The sequence below is a fragment of the Agelaius phoeniceus genome, chromosome 12, assembly GCF_051311805.1.
Source record: "Agelaius phoeniceus isolate bAgePho1 chromosome 12, bAgePho1.hap1, whole genome shotgun sequence".
Lineage (NCBI taxonomy): Eukaryota > Metazoa > Chordata > Aves > Passeriformes > Icteridae > Agelaius > Agelaius phoeniceus.
This window is the reverse complement of record NC_135276.1, coordinates 13,595,063-13,620,901: the sequence shown is the minus strand read 5'-3', so window position 1 is coordinate 13,620,901 and position 25,839 is coordinate 13,595,063. Positions and strand designations below refer to the sequence as shown.

Genomic DNA, 25,839 nt, shown 5'->3' with positions numbered 1-25,839 from the left:
TGTAACCTTGAGAGAATTTGAGACTCGTCCAACTCCATCAGAAACAGGACCCCAGAAAAATCAAGCCATTCACAGCGACAGCTATGAAGTTGTGGAGAAGACGGGGAACAGCTGGGGGGGTACCAAGGTCAGGGACCCATCACAGGGGTCTGTCCACTGCTGCCCCTCAAAGCCCTTTGCTTCAGTTGTGCGGCGTAAAGCTTGTGTTACCGACAACGCCTTCCGTTCGCTGGCAAAGGGGCCTTAAACACATATATTTCATTTGGGTAAGGGTTTAAGTACAGTCTGCTCTCGGTCCCTCGGCCGCCATTCCCTGTGGATACCGGGACCTCCCCCCCCGCCTCCTCCCCCTGAGGGCTCCCGGGCCGACCCCGCCCGCGCCTGCGCAGCGCGGCCCGCGCCGCTCTCGCGAGATCGCGCCGGTAAACAGCGCTCAAGATGGCGGCGGTCCGGGCGGCGGTGGCGGCGGCGCGGTGAGCACGGGGCGGGCGGGACGGGCCGGGCCGGGCTGGGGAGCCCGCGGCTGGGGCGCGGGCGGGGCGGCGCTCGCTGCCCCTCGTGTCCGGGGTGGCCTCGCCCGCCGCCGCGGCGTGGGGCGCTCCCCGCCGGCTGTAACTTTATCTCCGCCCTGGCCGGGCCGGGAGCGGCGGCGCTGCCCCGCACGGTGCCCAGCCGCGCTCATTGCGGCTTTAGTCCGGCCGGACGGTACCGGGCCCGGGCTCGCTGTGGTACTGGCAGTGCTACCCGGACGGGACGGTGCTGCTGTGCTGTAGCCGGGGATCCTTGCGGCGTGCCCAGCCCCGGGGATGGATGGATGGATGGGGGGTCTGGCTTCAGCAGGAGCTGGGGGTGACTCCGAGCGGAGCTCCTCCAGGGCAGGGGCAGGTTGGCAACTGCAAGTGCCGTCCTACCCTCACGGTGTGGGTGTTAAACAGAACAAACCTCTGGGCGTGCTGCTCCTTTGCTCTTAGTAGCCATCGTACTTCGTTATCGTGCTTTTATACAACCTGTTATTAGCCACAAGGGTGTTTATTTTGTTCATTTGTTTGGTTGTTTTATTTTATTGCTATAGGGGTTATTAACCGATGAAGTGATAAGGCAGGCAGAGCTTAGCCAAGGCCAGAACTCAGTGCACCGTAACTATGTTGAGTTAGGACTGAGGGGGAAACTTTATAACTGCTCACAGGCAGTTCCCAGTCTGTCATGGTGTTGTCAGTCAAATAAAAATAGAGGTAAATTCTGTCCCTATTACAAGGAAATACTTGATAATGCTAAATAAAGTTAAATGAAAATGAAGTAACAGCTGTTGCGTTCAGACTCATCTGCTGTGCTGTGAGGTCAGCCCATCATTCCCCCAAATGCTGTGAATCCCCTAGTAAGGCCCCTATGTTCCAGTCCTGGTCACAGCTGCAATATACAGTTCTGTTCTGCTTCCCCAGGTGCTGTGACAAACCAGACATAAATGTTTCTCTTTTCTTGTCTTTTAATGGCCTTGTATCTCTCAGTTGCTGGTTGAGTGTTTGGAGTTCAGAAGAATACTAGCGTTGCAATTTTTCTTGAGTGTATTATGCACTTTGGAACATAAGGGGGAGAGGCTGTGCCTCCATGTGGAAACAGTTTCAATGCCATCCGTCAACCTCACATGCTGTTATCAGCTCTTATTTCCTCAGGTGCCCATGCTTTTAGTAACACACACACACACCCTGGCTCAAAAATTTTTGAAATACTTTTTTCATGTAGATTTTCAAGCACAGTCACTGCAGCTTTGCCTCTTCTGGTATCTTTTGTCCTTACCTGGCTTTGGCATGGAGTTTGAATCTGATTTGCCTTGTGTAAAATGAAGTTCTGTGCATTATTTCTATTTGCCATGTTTCTGATTGGGAAAAAAAGCATGCCTTTTTAAGTGTCCATGGACACTTTTATCATGTTTGTATTTTATTTTGCACTTTTTCCCTGCCATGGGATTTGCATGTAATTTTTAACTCTTTGCTCCCCTTGCATGAAGTGGTTGAGTTTGGTGGTCATTGTTGCCTGTTCTCTTGTCAGGTTAATACCCAGGTGTTTCACATGTGCTCTGCTCTGAACAGGGAAAAACTTCAGTGTTGGTGAAAAATTGTAAATGAAATATGAGGAGCTTTTTTCCCTATTATTTCTAAAACAAACTACCAAGGGTGTCTTTGTTTTCCTGGGTTTCAGACTACACAGTAGCACAAAATATTAATGGATCTAATTATTTTCTGTATTGCCCTGCCTTACAGGTTGCCTTGCAATCAGCTTTGCTAATTCTTCTAGGGAGTTAACTTTGCTATCAGAAATGGAGTACAGGACTCAGCTGCCACATCCTGAGTGACTGAATCATTTAATGCAAAATGGAGAAGAAGCGGAGAAAGAAATGAGCCTGTTCACCTGGCTTGACCTGAAAAGACCATGAAATCTCTACTTATTTTGGATGCAGCTTTCGGAATATCCAGTTGGTCAGCACAGTGAAAGCAACGTTTACCGAAACAGAAATGAACTAGTTTATAAAGAAGAAAATTGTGATTTGAATATATGGAATTTTTGGAATGAAACCATTTTCTTCTATGACCATGAAGTTTGCAAACATCTGGCTTGTTCTGTTTGTTATTTTACTCTGTGGCAAAAAACACTTTGGTACCAGAGCAGGGAATTCCTCTCATGAGGCTCACGTGTGTCCTGGATGTTCTCGTCTTACTTTGAAAGTGGAGTTCACTTCGACGGTGGTGGAGCATGGTAAGAAACAGTTTAGAAGTAAAAAAAAAAAAAAATCCATGTCATGTTCATGTGTATGTTACTGATTTGTGGTGTTTGTGCAATTGTAACACTCAGGGTTTCTGTAGAAGCACATCATCTGTTAAATTCTCTATATTTGAAAAGAGGAACACTTTTTCAAAGGTTCTTTGTTTAGCTGGAGACAGTGTTCCAACAAGAGAGCGGAGACAGAAATCCAGAGGATTTTAAAAGTGAAAATGGAGTGGGAAGGCTTGGGGTGGGCAAGTGTTTAGTAGCTTTTTGTTTTGACCTGGCCAGTAGTATGTTTGAGGCTCTTTAATAAAATGTAACCACACAGATGGGCCTTGAAGGCGAGAGAAAAGCAAGAAGTCTCTGTGGGTTTGTTAAAGAAAAAGTTTGGAAGTGATACTTGCATGGAAGAATGGCAGATAATAGTGAAGGGAGCAAGTGAAAGGCAGAGAGAGGCAGATGCTGCAGCTGGGATGGCAGAGGGCAGCAGTAGGACACCTTGACCCTGCATCCTGTGCTGCCTCAGGAACCTGCAGTGAAGCTGTGCTGTGCCTGGGTGCGTGCAGGAGGGTGACAGAAGTGACATTCCTGTGCACAGCTGGCCACAGCCTTAACACAGTGAGTGTGGTGGTGTGAGCTGGAGCTGACAAATCACTGGTGCAGATCAGGGTCTGGGCTGTTGAGTCCAGCTTTGTTTTCTGAGGTTGTCATAGTTGGTGTCAGTAATTTGCACTAAAGCTCAGTACCATGTAGTGTCTTTAAACCATTCCTGTCCAGAAACACACAGAATTGGCGTATCAGTTTGTAACAATAAATCTGTTCCCTCACCCCTGCTCCTCTCACGTCATTTTGCCTTTCCCTGAAATTTACAATTCCACCTTCCTTTCAAAGGCTTTTATCCTACTTCTTATGTTTCCAACACCCCCACCCCTTTTCACAGTGCAGAAATAAATTGCAAACTTGTAAAAGCAGAAAGGGCCTCAAATTGTGATTATTTGTTCTAAGTAAAGAAAAATTCAGACTTTGCAATGTGAATTCATGCATAAGCTGCTTAAACACCAGTTCTGATAAAGTTGTGCTCTTGTTCCAGAGTATATTGTGGCTTTTAATGGATACTTCACAGCTAAAGCTCGAAGTAAATTTATTTCAAGTGCATTAAAAAGTGGTGATATTGAGAACTGGAGGATTGTACCTCGCAACAACCCTGCCAGTGACTATCCGAGCGATTTTGAAGTTATTCAGATCAACGAGAAGCAGAAGGATGGAGTGCTCACACTGGAAGATCATCCGAACATCAAGCGTGTCACACCTCAGAGGAAGGTCTTTCGGTCACTCAAGTATTCAGAGTGTAAGTTATCTTCTGTGTGCCTGCATGGGATCTGCTTTGGAAAAGTGTCCTTAGCCTTATTTCAGACCATCAGCTTAGCATTACACAAATGAGAAGTGCCCTGCAGTTTTTCTGTAATTAACAGAAATCTATTTTTCTGGTTATGAAATTGCAAGGGTCTTGTCATATGTTTGCTGAAGCATGCTATTTTTCCATCTGCAACATAGAAATATTTCTTCTGCAGCAGTCTCTTACCTGAGAACATGGACTTCTGTATCCATAGCAGATAATCCAGCAGCTTTTACTGATTTTGATTAGAGAAATTAGATTCTCAATATTCTAAAACTTTTCTTGTAACAGTACGATGCCTTAAATTTGCATAAGTATCAATTCTATGATGGTTTTCTTTGTGCTGTTTTTAATTTCCTTCATCCTGACTGTACACAGCTGATCCAGTGCTGCACTGCAATGAGACCAGGTGGACTCAGAAGTGGCAGTCATCACGGCCCTTGAGGAGAGCAAGTCTTTCCTTGGGCTCTGGCTTCTGGCACGCCACAGGCCGGCACTCGAGCAGGCGCCTGCTGAGAGCCATCCCTCGCCAGGTCGCTCAGACCTTGCAGGCAGATGTCCTCTGGCAGATGGGTTACACAGGTATGCTTCTGCTTGTTGCCTGAGAACAATAACCTTCTTGGAAAAACAAGTGAAGTGGAAGGAAAGGCTAATTGACTCGTGTGTGTTAACCTCTCACTGGCTGCCAGGTTGCAAAGATTGAGAAATAATTTGGTTTGGAATGCATTGTATATTTATGGAGTGCTTGTTTGTATGTGTGTACTTTACTTAGGGGAAGTTGGTCATATTCATGATCTTTGACTGAATTTCTGAGTTGGAATATGAGTTTATTTATTACCTATAGTTTACTTGAATTGTAAATTGCTTACTACATCAACAAAAGTTCTCTTTTAACTTGATAGACTAGATTTGCTATGGAGCTGAATCAGAAAAAGCAATGTTTTCTCTTAATAGGTGCTGGTGTGAGAGTAGCAGTGTTTGACACTGGTCTGAGTGAGAAACATCCACATTTCAAAAATGTAAAGGAGAGAACAAACTGGACTAATGAGAGAACCTTGGATGATGGTAAGTCACTGTGCAGTTTTCCAGCTCTTCCTGACATTGGTGTTTTTTGTGCTTGCTGCTGTGCTGCTAACATCTGTTAAAACTGTGTATCTTGATACTTAAAGCTTAATTTTGCAGTGTCCCAGGCACTTTGTACTCATACCAAATTCAGCAGGGATTATTAAGGTTCCACAAGGGTGGTGCAGAAGTGTCCTTGGACTAATATGTGACACCTCATCATAGCTGTTGAAAAACGTCAGGGCAAAAAGTTACTGTGCATCTGTCAGTACATTGCCAGAGAAGGTGGCAGTTAGAGCAAACCCAGCAAAGGTGCTTTCTTTCCTACTCCTTTTCATGTTGCTCTTTCACAGTGGTACATATTTCCATACTGATGGGGGACAGCATTTTCCTTCCTTACTGTGTAGTCCTAAACTGATCAGAGTTTGACACCTTCCTGTAAACTTTTTCTATTCTATATAACTGAACCTCTTATTTTCTACACTATGTTTGTGTTCCTTCTTTGTATGTTGACCCTGACTTGCCCTGACCGTGTGCTTTCACAAATTATTAACTTCATACAGTTTGGGTCAGTGAGTCAGTTGGCCATTGAATCTCCCTAAAGTTCAAGGTAGATGCTTGTATTGCTCAGTCTTGTGTGCACCTCCATGGTTTTGTTTACACAGTAATTTCTTTACATTGCAGCTCCTGCTTTTGGATAGCTCTTTCTGTAAGTTCTGTGCCCAGAGGGTTGCTGGACAGGCAGATTTGGAGTACAAAAATATAATGTGGGCAGTCCAATAGAGCAAAAGCTAAAATATTTTTTGAGGAGAGGAGAAAAAAGTGTTTTCTTGTCTCATTGGTCATGCTTAACAAAATTTGGTTGCTGCAGACTCGGGATAAAAATCCTTTAAGAAGTCTGCATTATAGTACATTGACTTTGAAATGAGCTGCATTTTCCAAAATCCTGTTTTTGTCATGATTTCATTGGTAACAATCAGGAGTGGATGGACTGGACAATTAATCAGCCAAGTTTCATCAGCTGGTTGTCTGGCTACAGTGTGCTGCAAATTCTGTCCCCACTGAACCTGGTAGCAAAATACGGTTCAAAAAAAAGACTAGGACTGAACCCAGCACTTGTGGTTTGTTGTGAAGTCTGTTAAATTTATGTGATTTTTGCCAAAGGTGATGTTCAGGGTAAAAATTCTTTGCAATGGAATTCTTTGTATTCTGATGTCTTATTTTGTTTCCTTCTCATGCTGATAGGTTTAGGCCATGGGACTTTTGTAGCAGGTGTGATAGCCAGCATGAGGGAATGCCAGGGATTTGCTCCAAATGCTGAACTGCACATTTTCAGAGTGTTCACCAATAATCAGGTAGCTATTTTACATGTGTTTCAATTCCTGCCTTTTCAGGTTAATGCTGTAATAATCCTTTCCTTTGGGAGTATTCCATGCACTCATAAATGCAGACATTGATAAGTGGAAAGGATACAGGTTTCTATTTATAGAATACTTGCTGCAAGATTTCTGTCAGTTTCCAAATCTGGTATGTTTTTCAGAACTAGGATATGGAAGTCTTACCTGTATAATGGAGCAGTCACTCAAGTGTACTGAGTGCTAGAAATTTAAGACCATTGCCAGTTTTGTGCTTTATTTTGGTGTTGTTTTTCCTCTCTGTCTAAAGTCTGCATTGTCATGAAGTCACAGGTTTTTTTTTTTAATGGTAACTTTTCCCCCTCTTTCTTACTTAGGTCTCATATACATCTTGGTTTCTGGATGCTTTTAATTATGCAATTTTAAAGAAGATAGATGTACTGAATCTAAGTATTGGTGGGCCAGACTTCATGGATCATCCGTTTGTTGACAAAGTTAGTATGAGGAACTGAAGTGGGCATAATGTTTGGATCTCTCACACAAATGCTGGACTTGCAGAACGACTTATTTGTGTCTGGTCCTGCTGACAGTTTCTGTGCTTCATTTGTGTGACAGAAATTTTGTACAGTGTACAGGCTTTTAGGAATATGTATAAGGAATGAGTTAAAAAAACCCCAAGCACAACCCAGATATTAAGAGAGTTATGGAAAATGCCCTTTAACAAAATGCTTGATAATGTGCTGGAAAATTACTCCCATGCAGACAACTAAAAGGACCTTTAATATGAGACACTTAACTAAAATCCACTCTTGGGTTGTTTTTGTTTTTTTTTAACCTCTCCATGGTTAATTTATTTCATGGTAAAAAAATATGTATGACATGGTTTCAGTAAATTTAAGAACAAATAAGTAAAAAGTGCAGGTAGTTGATTCAGCTATGTGCCAAGAGATTTGGTTCAGGTTAAGATGGAATTAGTTTTTTGTCTTTGTAAAGGTCATAGTTGCCTGAGTGTTTGGCCTGGCCTTCAAAAGCATTAAGTGAATGAATTCACTTTTCAGCTAAAGGATATAGTCGTTCTTTGTAAAGGCCAGTTAAGGAGTTTGAAGCGTATAAATTATTCCTTGCTTTTTTTTTTTTCTTCTTTAAAAGCTGCATTGAAATTTAATTTGACAGTGATTTCAGTGTACTCCCCAGAGCACTACTGGAGGAGATTCATAATAACTACTTGACTTTGTCATCTGCAGTGCTTTTTTACAGACAAGAGTTTTTCCTTTGGTGTAAGAAGAGTCTGTCAGCAGTGCTGCTGTCAGGGCTGGATTATTGCTAAAATCATCTTAGGAATGTTCAGAGCTTAATACTGAATATACAGTGAGATGTAGCTTGTAAGGCTCAGAAAGAGGTTATGTCTGTTAGAAAAGTCTCTTTTTTGGTGGCAGAGCCTTATTGTAAACATTGTTTTTTGTAGGTTTGGGAGCTGACTGCCAACAATGTCATCATGGTCTCTGCTATTGGCAACGACGGCCCTTTATATGGGTGAGTGTCAGCCACCGCTTCAAAGGGAGCTGGCTGTGGTGTTCTGTGGGTTTGGCAGTAGTTGTGCTTGGTCAGGAAGTTTTCTCTCCTTTTTTTTTGTCTCTAATCTTAGAAAGTGACTCAAGTTAAACTCTTTTCCCTGTCCTTATTACTTGCATTTTGTGAAGTACTTAACTATTTTTCTTTGAAACAGTGGAAGGTCAGCAAAAGAAGAATGGCAGTGCTTCCAGCTGACACTTCCCTCTTAGTGTGAGCAGACAGCTTTGGGTACTGATCTTGGATCTAAAGAATATAGAAAGAATCAACCCAGAACAATTTGTGGTGTATTTCTAAAATAAATGCCTAAAAATAGATTTTGTTTTGTCTTCAGGGTACATGGTTTGATAGTTACTGGGTTAGTAACTGCCTGATAACTTGCTGTCACATGTGAACTATATGTATGTGACAAAAATCTGATGGCAGCACTTCTGTTACCAGCATAAACTTATGACTGTATCTTTTGGGTATTGTTTTATTTTTTTTATATTCCTGTCTCCCAATTAGGACTCTGAATAATCCTGCTGACCAGATGGATGTGATTGGAGTAGGTGGCATTGACTTTGAGGATAATATAGCTCGCTTTTCATCTAGGGGAATGACCACTTGGGTAAGATATTTTCATGGTGGCCGCTCACATTTGCAGCCCAAATAAGGCCTTGGAAGGGCAACCTTTTCTGAGTGGGAAATCCTGTGTAGATGTGTATTGGAGAAAAGATTTCTTCAGAGATCAGAGTAGTTAGAAATTGTAAGTCTTTAAGCAAGAAGTTAATGTTCTTTTCAGGGTTTCTCATATTAGTCCTGATTACTATTGACATTTTTGATGAATTTATAAATCATCCACTTCCTTTTGATTGATGGTGAAGACTTGTCTGTGTGGTTAAATCTGCAAACATGAAGGTCTGCTCTTGTCCTTTAGTAGAAAAATGCTGGGATTTCCAGGTGCTACATGTGAAATGGCACTCACCTGCCTGTGGAGCTGAGGGGGCGCTTGCTGCACGCATGGCGTCAGATGTGCTTGCACAGCGATCTCGATCAAGGGGGCAGTCACAAGCTCCTGTTTGTGTAGTGTGGTTCTCATTTGGTCAGTGGTTTCCTGCTTAGCAGAAATGCTGATCCGCCTAACCTTGAAAAGTTGGGAACTTGTCCTAAACAGCTTGAGTCCTTCTTTGACTTAGTTGCTATTCTGTGATGCTGAACCTCAGACAATTTGGTTGCTAATTTTACTTCTGTATGACGTACAGTTAGTTTAAATGCCCAAATGAAGCCATCAGTGTTCATTTTACATTAGGGCAATAATCCTTTTGTTTTGTTTCACAGGAGCTGCCTGGAGGTTATGGCAGAGTGAAGCCTGATATTGTTACTTATGGCTCTGGAGTGAGAGGGTCTGGTATGAAAGGCGGCTGCCGCTCCCTCTCTGGGACAAGTGTGGCATCTCCTGTGGTGGCAGGTGCTGTCACTCTCTTAGTGAGGTAAATCTTATATAAGAATCTCTAGAAAGATACCAATCATTAGGGTCATAAAATTCTCTCTAAAGGAAACCATCAAATAAAACTACGTTGTGTTTACATGTAGGAAAACAAACTTGGAGAATAAAATCACTGTTGTTCTGCTGGAGACATTACCTTATCTGGCTACCTCTATGTTTCATGAAAAAAATTGACAGCTGTTTTGAATAATAGTTAGGTCTTTGAGAATATAGTTAGGGAGAACAGTACTATCAGACAATTCTGTCACATTTTTCAAGAATTTGGAATTGCTGCCCTTCTGTCAGCTGTTGTAAAAGAGCAGCTGCTGAAAGTAGGCACCTTTAGTAGGCAATTTTCTATCTACTTGTAAAGTTTATAGGATGCAGGGGTTTATGGGCGCTATCCCGTTGCATAAGTCAGCTCTTGCACACTGAAGAATTTGAAAGTGGGAACTGCAAGTCCAAACCCTGTGTTTGTCATAGCTACTCCATAGGGATGAGACAAACCTTTGTTTGAGAAACATGCAAAAAATTCAAAATCACCATCATAATTCCCCCAAAAAATGGTGTGGTTTTGTTTGAACAACAGAGGTATTTTTTCCCCTCGGAACACAGTTATTTTATTTAGTATATAAAGATACTTCCCTGGTTGAAATGACTGCTGGTCCTGGAGCACATTGTAAGGAGAAAAATTCATGTATTATTAGCTTTTAAGAGAAATATATCAGAAACTTGCCCCTCTTATACATTTGTATAATGAGAGAACAAGCAATAATAGACAAATATGAACAGAGAATGTTACAGCAAACTGATTTTGTGGTTATTCATTTCTGTTTCAGCACAGTTCAGAAGCGTGAAATGGTGAATCCAGCAAGTATGAAGCAGGCCCTTATTGCATCAGCACGGAGACTTCCTGGAGTCAACATGTTTGAACAAGGACATGGCAAATTGGATCTTCTAAGAGCTTATCAGATCCTCAACAGCTATAAACCACAGGCCAGGTTAATTTTAATCCTTAATTAATCAGTGGCACAATAGAATTTGCTCTTTTGTTTAAGAGAACAGGTGGTGCATGTGTAGCTCAGTTGAGCAATCAGTGCTTGTGCAACAGTGAGGACTTGCACAGATCTTGCATAATCTCAAGCATGGATTTTGACCAGAGAATGGATGAAAAGTCATGCAGCAGTGTAGGGGATGATCCTTTTCTCTTATAGCCTTAGATGTTATGAATAATGTAAGGACACAGTGGAAAAGTACTTAAATTTTAACTTTTGAGAATAAGGACTTTCTCCCTGAACTGTTTCCTTTTTTGTGGATGAAAATCTTTCCACAAAACTTAAAATAAAAAATAGGAAGGGAAGAAGATTTTGGGGCATATTTGGGAAGTGAGATGAGAGCTTGGTAAACTATGACTGGCATGGTTTATCTGAAATTTTTTTTGGTAGTTATGTGTAGTGGCATGTTCTTCTGTTTATTGTTAATTTTTTCCTCTTTAAATTTTCTCTCCTCTGTCCTGCTGTAGTTTGAGTCCAAGCTATATTGACTTGACTGAATGCCCCTACATGTGGCCCTATTGTTCTCAGCCCATATATTATGGAGGGATGCCAACTATTGTTAATGTTACTATCCTTAATGGCATGGGGGTCACTGGGAGAATTGTAGACAAGGTAAGTATTAACATTGTTCCAAATTCTGACTGGTAGTGTTGCTAAAACCTTCCCAGAAAATACTACTTTAGCTGTGAGTTTCTCATAGCAAACCTCACTGCTGGGAGCAAGAGATGCAAAATATTTGATTAAAGGGTGCACCCACATTGGAGGATTTGTCAGCATGAGCTGTCTACAAGTTTTCAAGCAATGCATTAGTTTCAGGGCGTGTAACGTTTTATCTTTGCAAAACCAGTTTGAATTAAGATGTACCTAAAGATTGCTTTGTATTCTCTAATAGCATTTAAGATCTTCTGGACAGACCTTAATTTTTTTTTGTCCTGGAACATTAATGATCTCAGTGAAGAATGCTGACACTAAATTAAGCCTTTTCCATGGGTCAGGGCAATCTGAATGTATCAGCTTAACCAGGCTGCCAAACCTGTTTTTCACACCCGTGATGTTGAGCGTGTTGGTTGGACAGGGAGGCTTTTAATTAAGTGTAAATGTTGAATAGATTTGAGAATTGATACAAGTTAAAGAAGACACCTGTCCTGTAACTCCAGCCAGTGTAAATGAGCCTAATTTTAACATTTTAGTGTGACTCCTGAGGTTTGTTTTAGACTCAAGTTTACATTAAAGGGCACTGAAGGTTATTAGCTTATGGTAATAAACACAGCTGATGCAATTGGCCTGTGTCTGTTCCACTGTTAGCTGGCCTTCTTATCCAAGGGAAATCTTGTTCTCTCACCAATAAATGTTTGCACATGATCTCAGAATGTTAAAGCAGGTTCACTTGGGCAGCTTCTCACAGTCCTGCCTCTGAAAAGCCTCTGGTCTGGGTCATTGACGCTGTCACAATTGGGCTGATTCACTGACACAACACCAAACTTTTGGGGTTGGAGGGCATTTTTAAATTTGACATAATCTTCAGAAGAGCTAATCTTTTTACTTCATGCAGAGCAAAAGGGCTTTGTGTGTAAAAAGTAGTGATTGCAAATACTGTGTTACCAGTGTTCTGTATTCTCATTTCACAGCCAGACTGGCAGCCCTATCTGCCCCAAAATGGGGATAACATCGAAGTGGCTTTCTCCTATTCCCCAGTCCTGTGGCCTTGGTCTGGATACTTGGCAATTTCCATCTCTGTAGCCAAGAAAGCAGCATCTTGGGAAGGCATTGCTCAGGGTCATGTTATGATCACAGTATCATCCCCTGCAGAAAATGAAGTAAGTTCTGTGCATTTTGGATTTTCTGGGTGAAGAGTTATCTAAACTGCTTTCTGATACACAAATACCTTGGTTTTAAGGGTTTGCTCTAGCCCTGTCATTTGAAGCATAAGTTAAATTTGGGTCAGGAAATTAAAGAGTACAAATAATGTTCTTTATAATTGAAAGCAAATTGCATATAATTTAGAATCGGGAAACTTCTCTTCGGGACCAACATCATAATTTCATTTGTTTATTGTGGATTTTAAGTAATGTATTTTGAAAAAGATTGCCTGAACCATGCTTAATTGTTCCTGAGAAACTTTTAAGATTTTGAGCAATTGAACCAGATCACAGTTGTAACATATGTTAAGTTCTGAACATAATTGCAAACTGTTGAGTGCAGAAAAAAATACAGCAGCAATTTAGGGCAAAAGTAATCTCTTTGTCCCTTGAGCTGGTACTGGTGACAAAAGTCGATTTGGTACCTCCAGTTTTTTGGTCTTTTACAATCCATGGTGAGCTGTGCTGTGGGGAGAAGGGATTTCACTGCAGTTTGTTCTGTCCTTCAGTCTAAGAATGGTGCAGAGCAGACCTCAACAGTGAAGCTTCCAATAAAAGTGAAGATTATTCCTACTCCACCTCGTAGCAAACGAGTCCTCTGGGATCAGTACCATAACCTCCGCTATCCACCAGGATACTTCCCCAGGGATAATTTGAGGATGAAGAATGATCCATTAGATTGGTATTTATCTCAGGTTCTATTAAATCAGTATTTCTTGATTGTATGTTAATGATATGGGATATCTTTACTGAATGTTGTGGTTCTGGCCTTTTTCAGAGGGGCATGGGATTATTTTTTGTAAGAACTCCGTGTAAAGCACTTGGACTCTATGCGTTTGGTGCAGGGTTGTTTTCTCAGCTCTATGGTTTTATTCATGTGAAATCAAAAGCTTTTAAAATGCTGATTTAAGATACTGAGATTTTTGTTTGGCTTTTCTATTCTGACCTAATTTCTCACAGGAAGTTAAAGGGGACACTTTATTAACTGCTTCAGCATTCACTTACCAAACAAACTTGACAATTCAAAAGACAAGAAGAGACCCCTTGTCTCTTAAGGGAGACTGTCTTCAAAGCAGGAAAAGACTTTGCTGACCTTTCATAGATGGAGCAGGGAAGCATCCATAGGAAAAGTCATGCAACAGTATCTCAGTGAGGATTAATTGGGTCAGTGACAGGACAAAAGCTTTTGGAAAGCTTCTTGGAGTAGGCAGAGGTGGCAGGTGGACAGGATTTCAGAAAATCAAGAAGGTGGAAATCAGATTTCTACATGCCAGATCTAAATGTCTTCAACACTTTTCTTTTTCTAAGGAATGGTGACCATATCCATACAAACTTCAGGGACATGTACCAGCACCTCAGGAGCATGGGGTACTTTGTTGAGGTTCTTGGTTCCCCATTTACATGTTTTGATGCAAGTCAGTATGGTAAGCATGAGTTAATTGCCTTGTTCTCCATACTGTTAGTTTTTTCTGAAATGACCTTTTGTTGGGAGGCCAAAAATGTGCAGAGGGTACAAATAAAAATTCTAGTGGTAATAGAAAAATGTTTTGGCATTGGGAGTATTTATTACTTACGTGCTGATATTTAGTTGTGTGGAGTATTGCTGGAGAAGCTTGCTTGGGAGTTCAGTGGAATTAATGCAGTTCTCTGTCCTTACCATGAAAAAAGAGAGGGAAAGCCAGCCTCTGAGTGGGTTAAAAGCTCCTCAGTATTCAGTCCCACAAAGGCAGAACTGTATTTGCCAAAAGAGTTTGGCACAGTCAAAATGAAGCATGACCTGTTTAACAGAATAAAATCAAAGGTGTCCATCCTGGTTCTTTTTTTATGTTCAGTGATCTTTGATTAGATAAAAGAGTGGATAAAGTGTTCATCCAGCCATATGTGATGGCAAAGCAGTATCTGGTTTGTTCATCAGGAAGGAAATGGGATAGCTTGGCCAGGCAGGGGACAGAGCAAGCTGTCTGTGCTCTTTTCTGCTTCCATATGCCCCTTGTTTAACCATGGCATGCTCCAAAACCCCTTTCCCTGTTTTGGGCTGGGCTGTTTTTCAGTGCACTGTAAGGTGAGGGTGCATTCTCCTGAGTTTGCCAGTTCTGGAACTGTTGCCAGTAGTAATCTTTTGTTTATCTTGATTCTTCAGTGAATATCTCACCACTGCTTTTAGAGTTCAATGGAAGTACACATGGATACATAAATGTTAGTCCTTTAAAAAATGGCAAAATAGTGTTTCTTCTGAGAGCACTAGTTTTATAATTGATAGAGAGCAGCATTAGGGAACTTCTCTCTCCTCTGATTCACCATTGTGTTGTTCCTCACTTGATTGTAGTTTGCTGGGCTTTCAGAATTTCCTGAAGAAGTAGTGAGGGGAATAAAACTCAATGATCTGTGATCCATGTGCCATTTGTCCCTAGCTGGTATTATTTTCACACTTGGTGAGGGTGCACTCTGTCCCATTTCTACAGGATCTTTATCAGAAGGCTTTCCAAATGCAGACTGCCTGGACTTGTGGAATTGGCTTGGTTGCAAGGAACTGTGGGGACATGGGGCTCACAGTGGTTTATCAGATTGCTCAGGGTATCATCCTGTCAAGATTTGTGTTGTCTCTGAGGATGGAAATTTCACCACCTTTCTGGGCAATCAGAAAGTGAAGAAGCAAAAGGGCTGATATTTAGAAGCAGACTAAAAGCATGTTTTTAGGGAATAAAAGTGTATTTTTCTGATTGTGGTTTTTTTCAGTGATACAGAGAAGGTTGTGCTTGCTTGTTAAGAGGAGTGAAAGAGGGTTGTGTGAAAGTGGCAGTGGCACTTTAGTCAAGCCTACCAGAATGCAGCTGTAGTTTTCAAGGGGTGAATCAAACCACATTTCAGAGCAATTGCTGCCTACCTGGCTGCCAGTCTGCAGTAGTGAGGGGAGTACTGTTAGAGCTGGAGCAGTGAAAAACCTCCTGACCAGGCTGCATCTGCATTAGCCCTGCAGTTTGGATCAGTGGTGAATCCCCTCATTGTCCAGCTGTGCCACAGTTTGGCTCAGTTTATGGAGCATTTGGGTGACACCAAACTGCAGAACACACAGCTGACACATGTGGGCATTGAGTTCTTGAGACCACACAAGAAGGAGTCATAAGGAACACCCTAAAAACTTCCTGTGCTGCCAAACTAATTCTGGGATATATTTATTTGCCTTATATTTACCATCCTTAAATATGTCTTTGTTAGATGAGCTGCCAGAGCAGGGCACATGGACCAGTTAATTGAAAATGTGCACTTGTGTTGGCTTCTTGTGCGGGTTGTGTGAATAGTGGTAACATCACAGTGACCAGCCTGGAGAACTCCTGTTTCTGCTTTTACACACAGGGACTCTGCTGATGGTGGACAGTGAGGAAGAGTATTTCCCTGAAGAGATCACCAAGTTGAGGAGGGATGTTGATAATGGACTTTCACTGATAGTCTTTAGTGACTGGTACAACACGTCTGTGATGAGAAAAGTCAAGTTTTATGATGAAAACACAAGGTACTGGCTTATTTCCAAATGCTTTGGGAAATAAAATGCCATAGAATTGTACATATTACCCTAAAAATCCCAACTGTGATGCGCTGTACTTCAGCACTTGGATGTTACCTGTGTGAAGGTGCTACCTTAAGTAGCAGAACTGACCTTAGGCTACAGCTTAAGGAGCATGGCTGCCCATTTTATCATGATTGTGGAGGCCTCTTTGGCACTGTATTCTACTTTTAATGCCAAGAAAAACATTTACAATGAAGAGAAATAAGAAATTGGAGACGAGACCAACAAATGAAAATGGACATGTTTTTACTTTAGGGGAGTAGAATAGAAAAACAATGTGCATTGCAAGAGTATCACCAGGTCATGTACCTGTTACTGAAATTACTGCATGGTTATATTGCATATAAAGAAAAAATATCTCACATTTTTCTTCTTTATAAATATGAGAAACAAGGTATATGACTGTTGTTTTTACCTCAGCTTAGCCAAACAAAGAGCATAAGACTGAATTTCTTTCTAGTTGATTGAAGATTTTCATGCAGCTGAAATGTACTGAGAACTTTTACATCATTACTATTAAACTTTAACTCAAAAGCAGTGTTTTCAGAGACAGCTGCTCAGATGCCCATGGAGTTAAAGAAGGCTTTAAGATGTTGTTCATTATTTAAATGGCTTTGCAAAAGTCTGTATGCAGGAGGACATGTGACTTTCTGTTAGCCAAACTCTAGGAGTACATCCTGTATACTAATAAACAGTATTACACTGTAATTTTTACAGGCAGTGGTGGATGCCTGATACTGGAGGTGCTAATATACCAGCTCTCAATGATCTGCTTTCTGTCTGGAATATGGCCTTTAGTGATGGGCTCTATGAAGGAGATTTTACCTTGGCAAGTCATGAAAGTGAGTACTGGAGTCCATTGCCTACACAGGCTGCAGTGGGGTGTTTGGAAAATGGTTTTCTGCAAGTTTGAGGTTGAGCAAGAGTCAAGGAAACCGCTCAGATTCACTGAAAAGAGTCTCATAAATGATGTAAATTATTTCTTCCTTTGTAGACTTTTTCATGGTATTTGATTTAGCTTTTCAGTTTAAAAAAACTAAATTGAAAGATTTGGAAAGTGTGTAAAGGTGAGCCTGTGAAAGCTGTGCTTAGCAATACTTTCTCTGCAAATACACACATTGGTCAAAATGTGCAAATTCAGTGCAGTATTCCTGGGAGTGTTTTCTGCTGGGGCTGTTGGTAGGGAAGGGAGGGAGTGTCATTTTTCTCTGACAGCAGTTTGGTGATGTCTTGCAGTGAATTACGCGTCAGGGTGCAGTATTGCCAAGTTCCCAGAAGATGGCATCGTCATTGCACAGACTTTCAAGGATCAAGGTATGAGCTTCCTGGTCCTTTTTTCTGTGTTTTGAGTAGAACTTTGGGATCACTGCACAAAGTTACAAAGTCTGAAAGTCTAAAAACAATAAATGTAAAACCACATTGACAGGGTAGGTATTTTTACATTTTCTCATTTTGCCTAGAGCATGTGGCTGATGCCTAACAGGCAGCTGCAGTGTGACTCTCTATACAATTATTAAATAATGCAATATCCAAGTGTTATATGCAGCCCTGTATTGTGGTTGCTGTGGGAACATGATCACACATATACATGTGTCTCTGGAAGGGGAGGAGTTGTGTTGGAATTGTGTTACTGGTTCACATTTCTTGTAAGTTTCAAATGCTACTGAAATATATCCCCTTGCCATATTTCATTGCCATATTTAGCATGAGTGTTGTGGTAGCTGTGGTGATCTAAAGATATAAATAAGGAAAATTTTAGGAGATAAAATGTCACCAGTGAAACTCTCATAAGGGAAAATTTTATGCATACAGGATGCCTGTGGTCTCAGACTTGAGTGCTCTCTTCTCTATGCATTTCCATTTTCTTTTGTCATAATATCTTTTCATTTGGGAGAGGGCAATTCAGAACTGTAATGGCAGCAGGCAGTTTAAAAACTGCTGTTCAGGAGCTCTGTGAGCAGAGCTCTTAGGGTGTTGCAGGTCAGGTTTGTGCAGATGGGTGAAAAGTGTTTGAGTGTGAGAGCAGAAGCACATGCAGTGCTTCTGATACAAGTCAGCAACTGCCACAGAAGATCAGTGAATTCACTGTATTTTTGACTTAGCAGAGGTAATTACCTCGTGGAGAAATTCTCTGGAACAGTAGAGCTCATCTGTGTGACCCTTTTGGAGAAAAGACAATATCTCTGTATGACAATGACTTATGTATTTCCTTATGTGTGTGAGAGAAAGACAGAGTGTCAATTTGACAAGTAGCCTGCTAGACCTGCTTTTTCTGTTGAATCCCTTTCATTGCAATTCCTGAGGCAGAAGAGCTCTCTGGTTTGCTTCTGCTGTCTAAACAGTGTCTCAAGTAAAGGGGATAAATTTCAAATACAAAGATGAAATTTGTCTTTATTTTTTCTAATGGATATAATTTTAGGAATGAAAGATAGGAAACTTTTAACCTAAAACCAGCTTTCTGTAGAATTCTGCAGAAGGATGGAAACAACATAAAGAGCAGAACGTTTTGATTTTAAACCTTTTGCTGAAGATACTAGAATTTTTTATTCAAGGTTGTTGAAGATAAAAAGACCACACAACCTGGATTTTCTTTCTTTGGTGCAGAAGAAAAAAATTTATTATCAGTAGGGAACTTTACAATCAGGGTCTTGGAGCAGTTTCATTTTTATTATAACATCATGGAGATTTTGAAAACTTCTTGCAAAAATGTGTGACGTGGTGCAGGGCATTATTGCATTTGTCAGCTGGAAATGTGGGCTGTGTTGTTTCATGGGTAGATTGATATAGATAGATGTTCTGCAGGCTCTGTAATTTATTTGTGCTTTGCTTTAGGTCTGGAAGTTTTAAAGCAGGAGACTGCTGTAATTGAGCACGTCCCCATTCTGGGGCTTTACCAAGTTCCCTCGGAAGGCGGCGGCAGAATCGTCCTGTACGGCGACTCCAACTGCCTGGACGACAGCCACCGGCAGAAGGGTGGGTGAGCCTGCCCGGGCACTGGCCTGCACTCACAGCTCTCCTCTGGGCCTTTCACAGCCCCCACCAGCAGCAGATGGTTTTTTGGGACTCTAAATATTCCTTACAGGGGCTTAATCTCAGTTCTGCAGAGCTCTGCTGAAATGCTGTGAGGTGCATTGACAGCAAAGGAGCACCCCACATTACATAGCTCTCTGATAAATGGAGCTGTTACCACACACACTTATTTCCTGTTCCATAAGCTTTGGGGGCTGATTTTTGGGGTGGGCTGTTTTGAAAGGGGGGCTTGGTTTGTGGGTTTTTTTTGATTTTTTGGGTGTTTTTGTTAGCAGAAGGCACTAACAGACATTCTTGATCTGAAGTTGTGAAGAGGCCATTAGGAGATCCTTCCACTTTTCCCCTAGTTACATCTTCAGAATGTTTATATAGAACAGTGGATTTTATCTTTTGAGTTAGCACCTCAGCCTGCCTTGTTCCCTTTGCAATGTTTTCTGTGAGGATTTATGGTAATGCTCAATGTTTCAGTTGTGCATTATTACTTTCAGGTTATTCTATTTTGACACCAGCTGGTGTAAACATGTCAGAAAGTAGGAACTTCATTTGTTGTCAAGGCATTTGTTTGCAGCTCTAGGTAGCAGTTGTGTGAGTGTTTTCTGTGGCTCCCAGAGAAGCCATGCTCTCTGCCTAACACTATGGCTGATTCTTATAAAATATTTTTTCTAGCAGTTTGCACATTTTTAAGAGGTTGTTTAGGTTTCTCATAACATGTAAAGCACAAGCTGGAAGATCTGTGGCTTGAGGGGAGGAAGATAATCCAATATGTGAAGTCTTTTTCTGCATTTCCACTGAACAGAATTTTCCTTTTGTGATGAAGAGTACATCTATCATTTTTAAGCTTTTGTCACTGATATTTTAAAATACTACATGGTGCGATCCATCCCTTGCCTAATTTATTTAAGTTTAAAGGAACTTACTGCCTAAGGGAGCTCTCTATTTGTAGCTCATTTCTTTCTCTACCATACATTTTGGGGTTTTTTAAGAGTTCTGTGATTTTTCCTTATCTGCCTTTGGGTTGCTTCCTGTGAGTTGCCCTAACACCTGCACATTGGTGCCTTAGTGCTTGCTGCAGGTTATTGAAAGCACATAACAAAAGAGAAGATACATAGCTTTAAATTAGGTAATAGAAAATAATGGTCTGTGACCTCCCTCATACTGTTAAATTCAGTGTGACATCTGAAGCAAGAAAGAGTGGAATGCTCTAAAGAAATCCTTGAAAATTAGCTTTTAAATTGTGAACCAGGAGCTATGTCTCCTGCAGAGACATCGGTGGCTTTAACTGAGGAAAATTCCTAACATTTGTGAATGCAAATCCTTAAAATCTGTTTGACCTCTTTGAAAAATCAAAGGTGAGGGTTTAAGGGACACTAGGATTATGAAGATTAACTCCCATTCCCAGCCAACTGTTCCTAGGGGCAGAAGTTCTGAGAAAAGTACTTTGCTAGTGGTGGAAATAGCTGATAAGGCATTGTCCTACTCCTGCAAAGGGAAGCTTTAGAGTTGTGATGTGAACTAGCTGGAGTGCTTGTTCCTTAGGGGTAGCTCTGGATTAAGGTAGTAATAATTCAGGAGAGAATCCAAGCGAGGCATCATGAGCTTTTGAAGTGCAAAATAAACCATGATCATGTGTATTGTGGTGTTGATTGCCAGCCTGGTCTGTACCTCAGCTGCTCTAGGTTATGCTTGTACCTTTAGCTGGGATGTAGCCAGAATGTTTCTCCTTTGTTTGTTTGTTTATTTTTTAAGCTTGAGAAAGCAAGTGAATCATGTCCTTGCACTGTAAACACTACCTTGTTCTTACTTTTCTTTGCAAGGTATTTATTTTGTCCTTTCAAAAAAACAGTTGGTTCTCCATTTCCCTGTTAAAAATTATACCAGAAACTCAGAGCTTTCTTTGCTTCCACTGAAGAACCTCATGACTTTTGTCAAAACTTGGATGCCTTGTGCAACCTGGAATTCCTGTATTCAAAACCTATTTTTTTGTGTTCTGCTCCCTAAAAGAGCCTGGTTTGATACACAAGGGACAATATTTTTAGACTGAACAGTTTAATGCTGTGTTTGTGTGTTGAAAGTTGCATCTTTCTGAAAGTGAGCCTGGAACTTCAGGAGAAAAGCAAGCGCCAGCAAAATGGATTGTAATTCTAAATGTCATTAAAGCCTTCTTAGCAGAAAGATAAGCCATTTAAAACGTGGCATAATGTGTATCTTGTTTTGGGGCTTTGGGCTGTGAAATCCACAGATTGCTTCTGGCTGCTGGACTCCCTGCTGCAGTACACGTCCTACGGGGTGATGCCGCCGAGCCTCAGCCACTCGGAGCACCGGCAGCGGCCGCCCTCGGGGGCCGGCTCCTCCCTCCCCGAGCGCATGGAAGGTGAGAGAGCCTCGGTGGCCCAGCACAGCCCCAGGCTGAGCCACTCAGGGCAGGGAGGCTGGGGCAGATCCCTTGAGTTAGGTGCCAGCAAGGTTGGTTTGCTGTGAGCTCTGCGGCGTTGTGCTGTTTTACTGGAAGAAAGCACATATTGCAGGGTTTTGTTAGCTGTGATTTACTGGAAGAAAGCACATATTGCAGGGTTTTGTTGGGATAATATAGCTGTGATTAGATTGAGGAAAATGTTCTTTTTATAGAATGGGAATGTCCGGAGGCCTGGTTCTGTAGGGGGGCATTCTAGTTACTACCTACAGAGCATTACAAAGCATTCAGTCTTACCTCACATGTTGCCAGAAAAACTTGGGTTAACTGCTGTCGGTAGGTGCAGACTCTTACTGTTTGGTAAGGTACCCTTAGGTTAATTCTGATATTTAGCTGTGAGTCCTCATTGCTGTAAACAGCTCCTGGGTTTACAGCAGCACTGTTTAGCTCAGGGTCAGTGTTGGTAACTTTTATCTGTCTGTGGGTAAGCCAGTCTCTCTGTGCTGTGAGTTGCAGGTAACCATTTGCATCGATACTCAAAGGTGCTCGAGGCTCATTTGGGAGACCCTAAACCCCGGTCCCTTCCTGCTTGTCCTCACCTGTCCTGGGCTAAACCACAGCCTTTGAATGAAACTGCCCCCAGGTTAGTATATGTCTTTCTTATACAAGAAGTCTCACTTTTGAGTTCAGCTGAAAATTAATTCTACTTTTGAATTTCTACTTCTAGAAATTTCTTTTGAATTTCTACTTCTCTAGAAAATTACAATTCTACTTTTGAAAGGGACAGCTGTAATGCCTTTTCCTAGAAAAATACCAGATTGCAAAGAGGAAATAATGATTAATTCCTCTTCAGTGAATAACTCTGACTCACCTAATAGCTACACTATGAAACTCAGGGATTTTAAAAATAACTTCACAAGTCACTGTTGTGATTGAGCAATTCCAACTTTGAGTGAACAGTCTTGGTGAAACCCATCGTCATCGTGTGCCTTGGAAAGAGTTTTCTGGAGCATCTTCTTGGACAGCTCTCCTGGTGCTGTCTTCTCTTGTGCCATTTGTCAGTCCCTTGAAGGAAAGTGCTCAGCACAGAGCCCTTACTTGTCTGCTGGTGGTTACTTTTGGAAGTCTGTGTGCAAGAAAGAGAGTTGTTGGTAAATAGTTGCTAATCTAGGTTATGTCCCTGTGGTGTCTGAATTTAAATTTGGAGGCCTGCAAACTGTAGAACCTAAAGAATGGACTGGGTCATCATTTGGGTCCAGACTAGTGAGTTATACATGGGTTGTATAGGTACTGTCACTTTCTCTGTATGTTCCTTCAAGATTCCTTGCATTAATGAAGCGGGCAGACACCTCTGTCTTTTAATTTCTTCTAGCAACCTTTGGAAACATCAAAAATTACTGTCAATTGACCTTGATAAAGTGGCACTGCCCAGTTTTCGACAGAACCGACCCCAAGTGAGACCATTGTCCCCTGGAGAAAGTGGAGCATGGGACATTCCTGGAGGTAAATATTGAAAAATATGAAAGTTGCTGTTTTGGTTTTGCTTTTTGCATAAGCTTTGAAACAAACCCAAAACACAGTGCAGCCATATGAGAGGCCACTGTTTATTTTCAGCTGTGCAAAACATGCATATATTAGTAGGGCTGTTTTGTTTGTGAATAGTTTGTTCAATAGAAAGTGTGCATGACATACTGGGAGGAAGATCTTGGTGGGTGCATTTTGATAGTTGAGGTTTGTTTGGATGCTGTTCAGACTGATGGGTCAGCAGCAGCCCCTGTCCTTGGAAGCAATGGGAACATACCCACTGCTAATTAAAATTCCTTCTGTGAGTGCACAAAAGCAGAATCCAGAAGAGTTTGTCAGAATGGTGCCTTGGGCAAGCTGTTACACTAACAAATGATGTCTAGCACTCAGAACAGCTTTCAGGTGGGCAGCTCTCCTTCACAAGATTGGCACTGCAGGCTGAGCTGGGAGCAGTTGGAAAGCCTCATATGTGCTCTTTTCCCAGTCTGAGCTGCTAGACCAGAGACACCTGTAGAAGTGAAGGGTTTGTTTCTCTAACTCATCCTACTGTATGCACAATCTCTGGAGCAAGCAAGCATGAAATCACGTTCCATCAGGATTTGAATTACAGCAATTACTTAGTAGTAAGATTATGGTGGTCAAGTGTCTCCATCTCTCCTCTAATGCAAAACAGAAGACTGTTGTTGCAGGGGAAATCTGGGCTATGCTTTCATGTGCCCAAATAGGTCAAGGTGGAAAAGCTGCTGCTTTCCTGTAACTTTAGTATCCCATCTGATTTTCACTAATCGGTCTGCAGCTGTTAATCTTCCTGTCTGAAGTGTAATCTGATTACTGGCTGCCTGGGCTTTGAACAAGAGTTAGGGGCAGATCCTTCTGCTAGATGGCATTAGCACCACAAAGCCGTCGTGGCTCACGTGGTGACTGCTGCCTTCCAAACCTCTTTGCCTCTCTAGGTATAATGCCAGGCCGGTACAACCAGGACGTGGGACAGACCATTCCTGTCTTTGCCTTTCTCGGTGCCATGGTGGTCTTGGCCTTCTTTGTGGTGCAGATCAACAAAGCCAAGAGCAGGCCAAAGAGACGGAAACCGCGCGTGAAGCGGCCGCAGCTGATGCAGCAGGTTCATCCACCAAAGACACCTTCAGTGTGAAAGCTCTGCCTTGCCAAAGATGACCTCCTGTGGCTGCTCGCTCCCAGTGGAGGTGCAGCGAGCGTGCACCTGACATCATCTCATAGTCTTTGGTTTGTGGAGAGAAAAAAAGAACCTCAGCTGATCGTCTGTACATAAAACTGCAGCTTTAAGCAGCTGAAGCCACCAAAGACTTGAATACTGTTGAAATGGCTGCTTAGTCACTACGTATCCCAAGAGGGGGAAAATGGACCTTTTTTTTAAGCTGACCAAACTAAAATTTATTTGTTTAGAGGCTATTTTCTATATTTATTGTTGGGGAGGGCGGGGGAAAAGTCACTTTAAGGGCCTCTGATAAGGAAAAACAAGTGCATTTTTTTGGATGGAATGCAATTTTCTAGAATGGTTCTATGCTGAAGAGTATAATGTGCACCATTAAAGGAGGAAGGGACTGAGAGAGACCAGTACAAATCAGTGAGGCATACTCCTGCAGTTTATTTTTATAAAGCCAACTACCATGATGTTTTGTAATTTTTGGTCACGATTTCACCGTTGTTGGTGAAGCAGATTTTTCAATAAATATGTTATCTATATGAAGCAAAGACAGCTTGCTAAGCGGCTCTTCTTTCCACTTGCAGTCAAAGAGAGCAAATTGCTGGGTAGAGAAGATTTTCATGTCACCTCTCTTCCCACCATATCTTTGTCCTTACCAGTGGTATCCCAAGTTGCAGATTTTCCTTTGGAGCACTAACTGGGCAGTCACACAAACAGTGCTTGCTCTGAGTGGGCACAGAGTTCTGGAAATCTTCAAAACTCTGCAGCACATAAGGAGAGAGCTCTCGAAGAGCTGTACAGAAAACTGTCATGGGAATGGCACCTAACAGTATAATGTGGTGTCACAGAGATGAAAACCCAGTCTCCTTTGGTTTGTCCTGCTTGAAAGCCTGTGAATTGTCACTGGCTTAAATAAGGATGCAGGCACAAGTGTCCCCTGTTCGTGCAGTGCCAGTTAATGTTGCCGTAATTGAAATAGCTTCTCTCTTTTCTAGTGAAGCTGTCAGCTTCTCCCTGCCAACTGCTTTCATCATTGCTCCAGATGAGCACCTTTTCCTAGGAGCCTGGAGCTGGTGGCTGCCTGTATTTGTGAATGGAATGGCAGCCTGGGCAGGTAAGCAGTGTGCACTGGTGCATGTTCCTGGGTGAGTTTGTAGGCAGCTCTGGGCAGGGCTGGGGAAGGAGGAGGCAGGGACAGCCCTGCTGGGCAGTCTGACTGCACCCATCCTCTTAGGACTTAACAGCAGGGATGGGGATGGGCTGTGGGAAGTGCACTGTAGGAGAGAACTTTGCCCCATGTAGTCATGGAGCCATGGATAGGGTTTGTGAATGTCCTGCAAAAAGCATTGGGCAAACCAATTTTCCCTTACTTGAAGAGTGGTTGCCTTTTTCCAGCACTTCTCTTCTGGAAGATGCACTGGGAGAGGCAACATTCTGTTGTCATGGCAGAGAAGGCACTGAGCTTTTGCTTTGGAGCTGTTAGTGGAAGCTTGTTAGGGCTGAGAAGATGGTCCCAAGGCTGGGCTGTTTGTGCCATTCCAGTGGGGCTGGAGCCTCTTGCTGCTCCCTTTCTGAGCACAAATCCATAGTGATAGGGAGAGGG

At 42.1% G+C, this 25,839-nt stretch overlaps 1 protein-coding gene across 2 annotated transcripts; it reads left to right on the top strand.

Moving 5' to 3' along the window:
• The first annotated feature begins 13 nt into the window (after positions 1 to 13).
• MBTPS1 (membrane bound transcription factor peptidase, site 1) lies at positions 14 to 24,784 on the top strand. Of its 2 annotated transcripts, XM_077185162.1 has the most exons (23): positions 14 to 266; positions 2,259 to 2,751; positions 3,851 to 4,108; positions 4,535 to 4,738; positions 5,111 to 5,221; positions 6,464 to 6,573; positions 6,951 to 7,067; positions 8,039 to 8,106; positions 8,650 to 8,752; positions 9,463 to 9,614; positions 10,450 to 10,611; positions 11,133 to 11,277; positions 12,294 to 12,482; positions 13,034 to 13,206; positions 13,833 to 13,948; positions 15,879 to 16,035; positions 16,807 to 16,931; positions 17,326 to 17,403; positions 18,922 to 19,062; positions 21,359 to 21,490; positions 22,046 to 22,172; positions 22,902 to 23,032; positions 24,007 to 24,784. In XM_077185162.1, the coding sequence occupies exons 2-23, from the start codon at positions 2,565 to 2,567 to the stop codon at positions 24,201 to 24,203; spliced, it is 3,183 nt and encodes a 1,060-aa protein (XP_077041277.1). In that variant the 5' UTR covers positions 14 to 266; positions 2,259 to 2,564; the 3' UTR covers positions 24,204 to 24,784. The 2 variants fall into 2 exon arrangements, with proteins under 2 accessions (XP_077041277.1, XP_077041278.1); XM_077185163.1 differs by lacking the exon at positions 6,951 to 7,067.
• The last annotated feature ends 1,055 nt before the right edge of the window (positions 24,785 to 25,839 follow it).

Bases quoted from the DNA above. Each gene is read 5' to 3' on its own strand.
- MBTPS1 (XM_077185162.1), top strand. From the start codon at position 2,565: ATGAAACCATTTTCTTCTATGACCATGAAGTTTGCAAACATCTGGCTT. The intron at 4,739-5,110 runs GTATGCTTCTGC...TTCTCTTAATAG, and splicing joins CTGGCAGATGGGTTACACAG to GTGCTGGTGTGAGAGTAGCA. The intron at 19,063-21,358 runs GTGGGTGAGCCT...TGAAATCCACAG, and splicing joins CGACAGCCACCGGCAGAAGG to ATTGCTTCTGGCTGCTGGAC.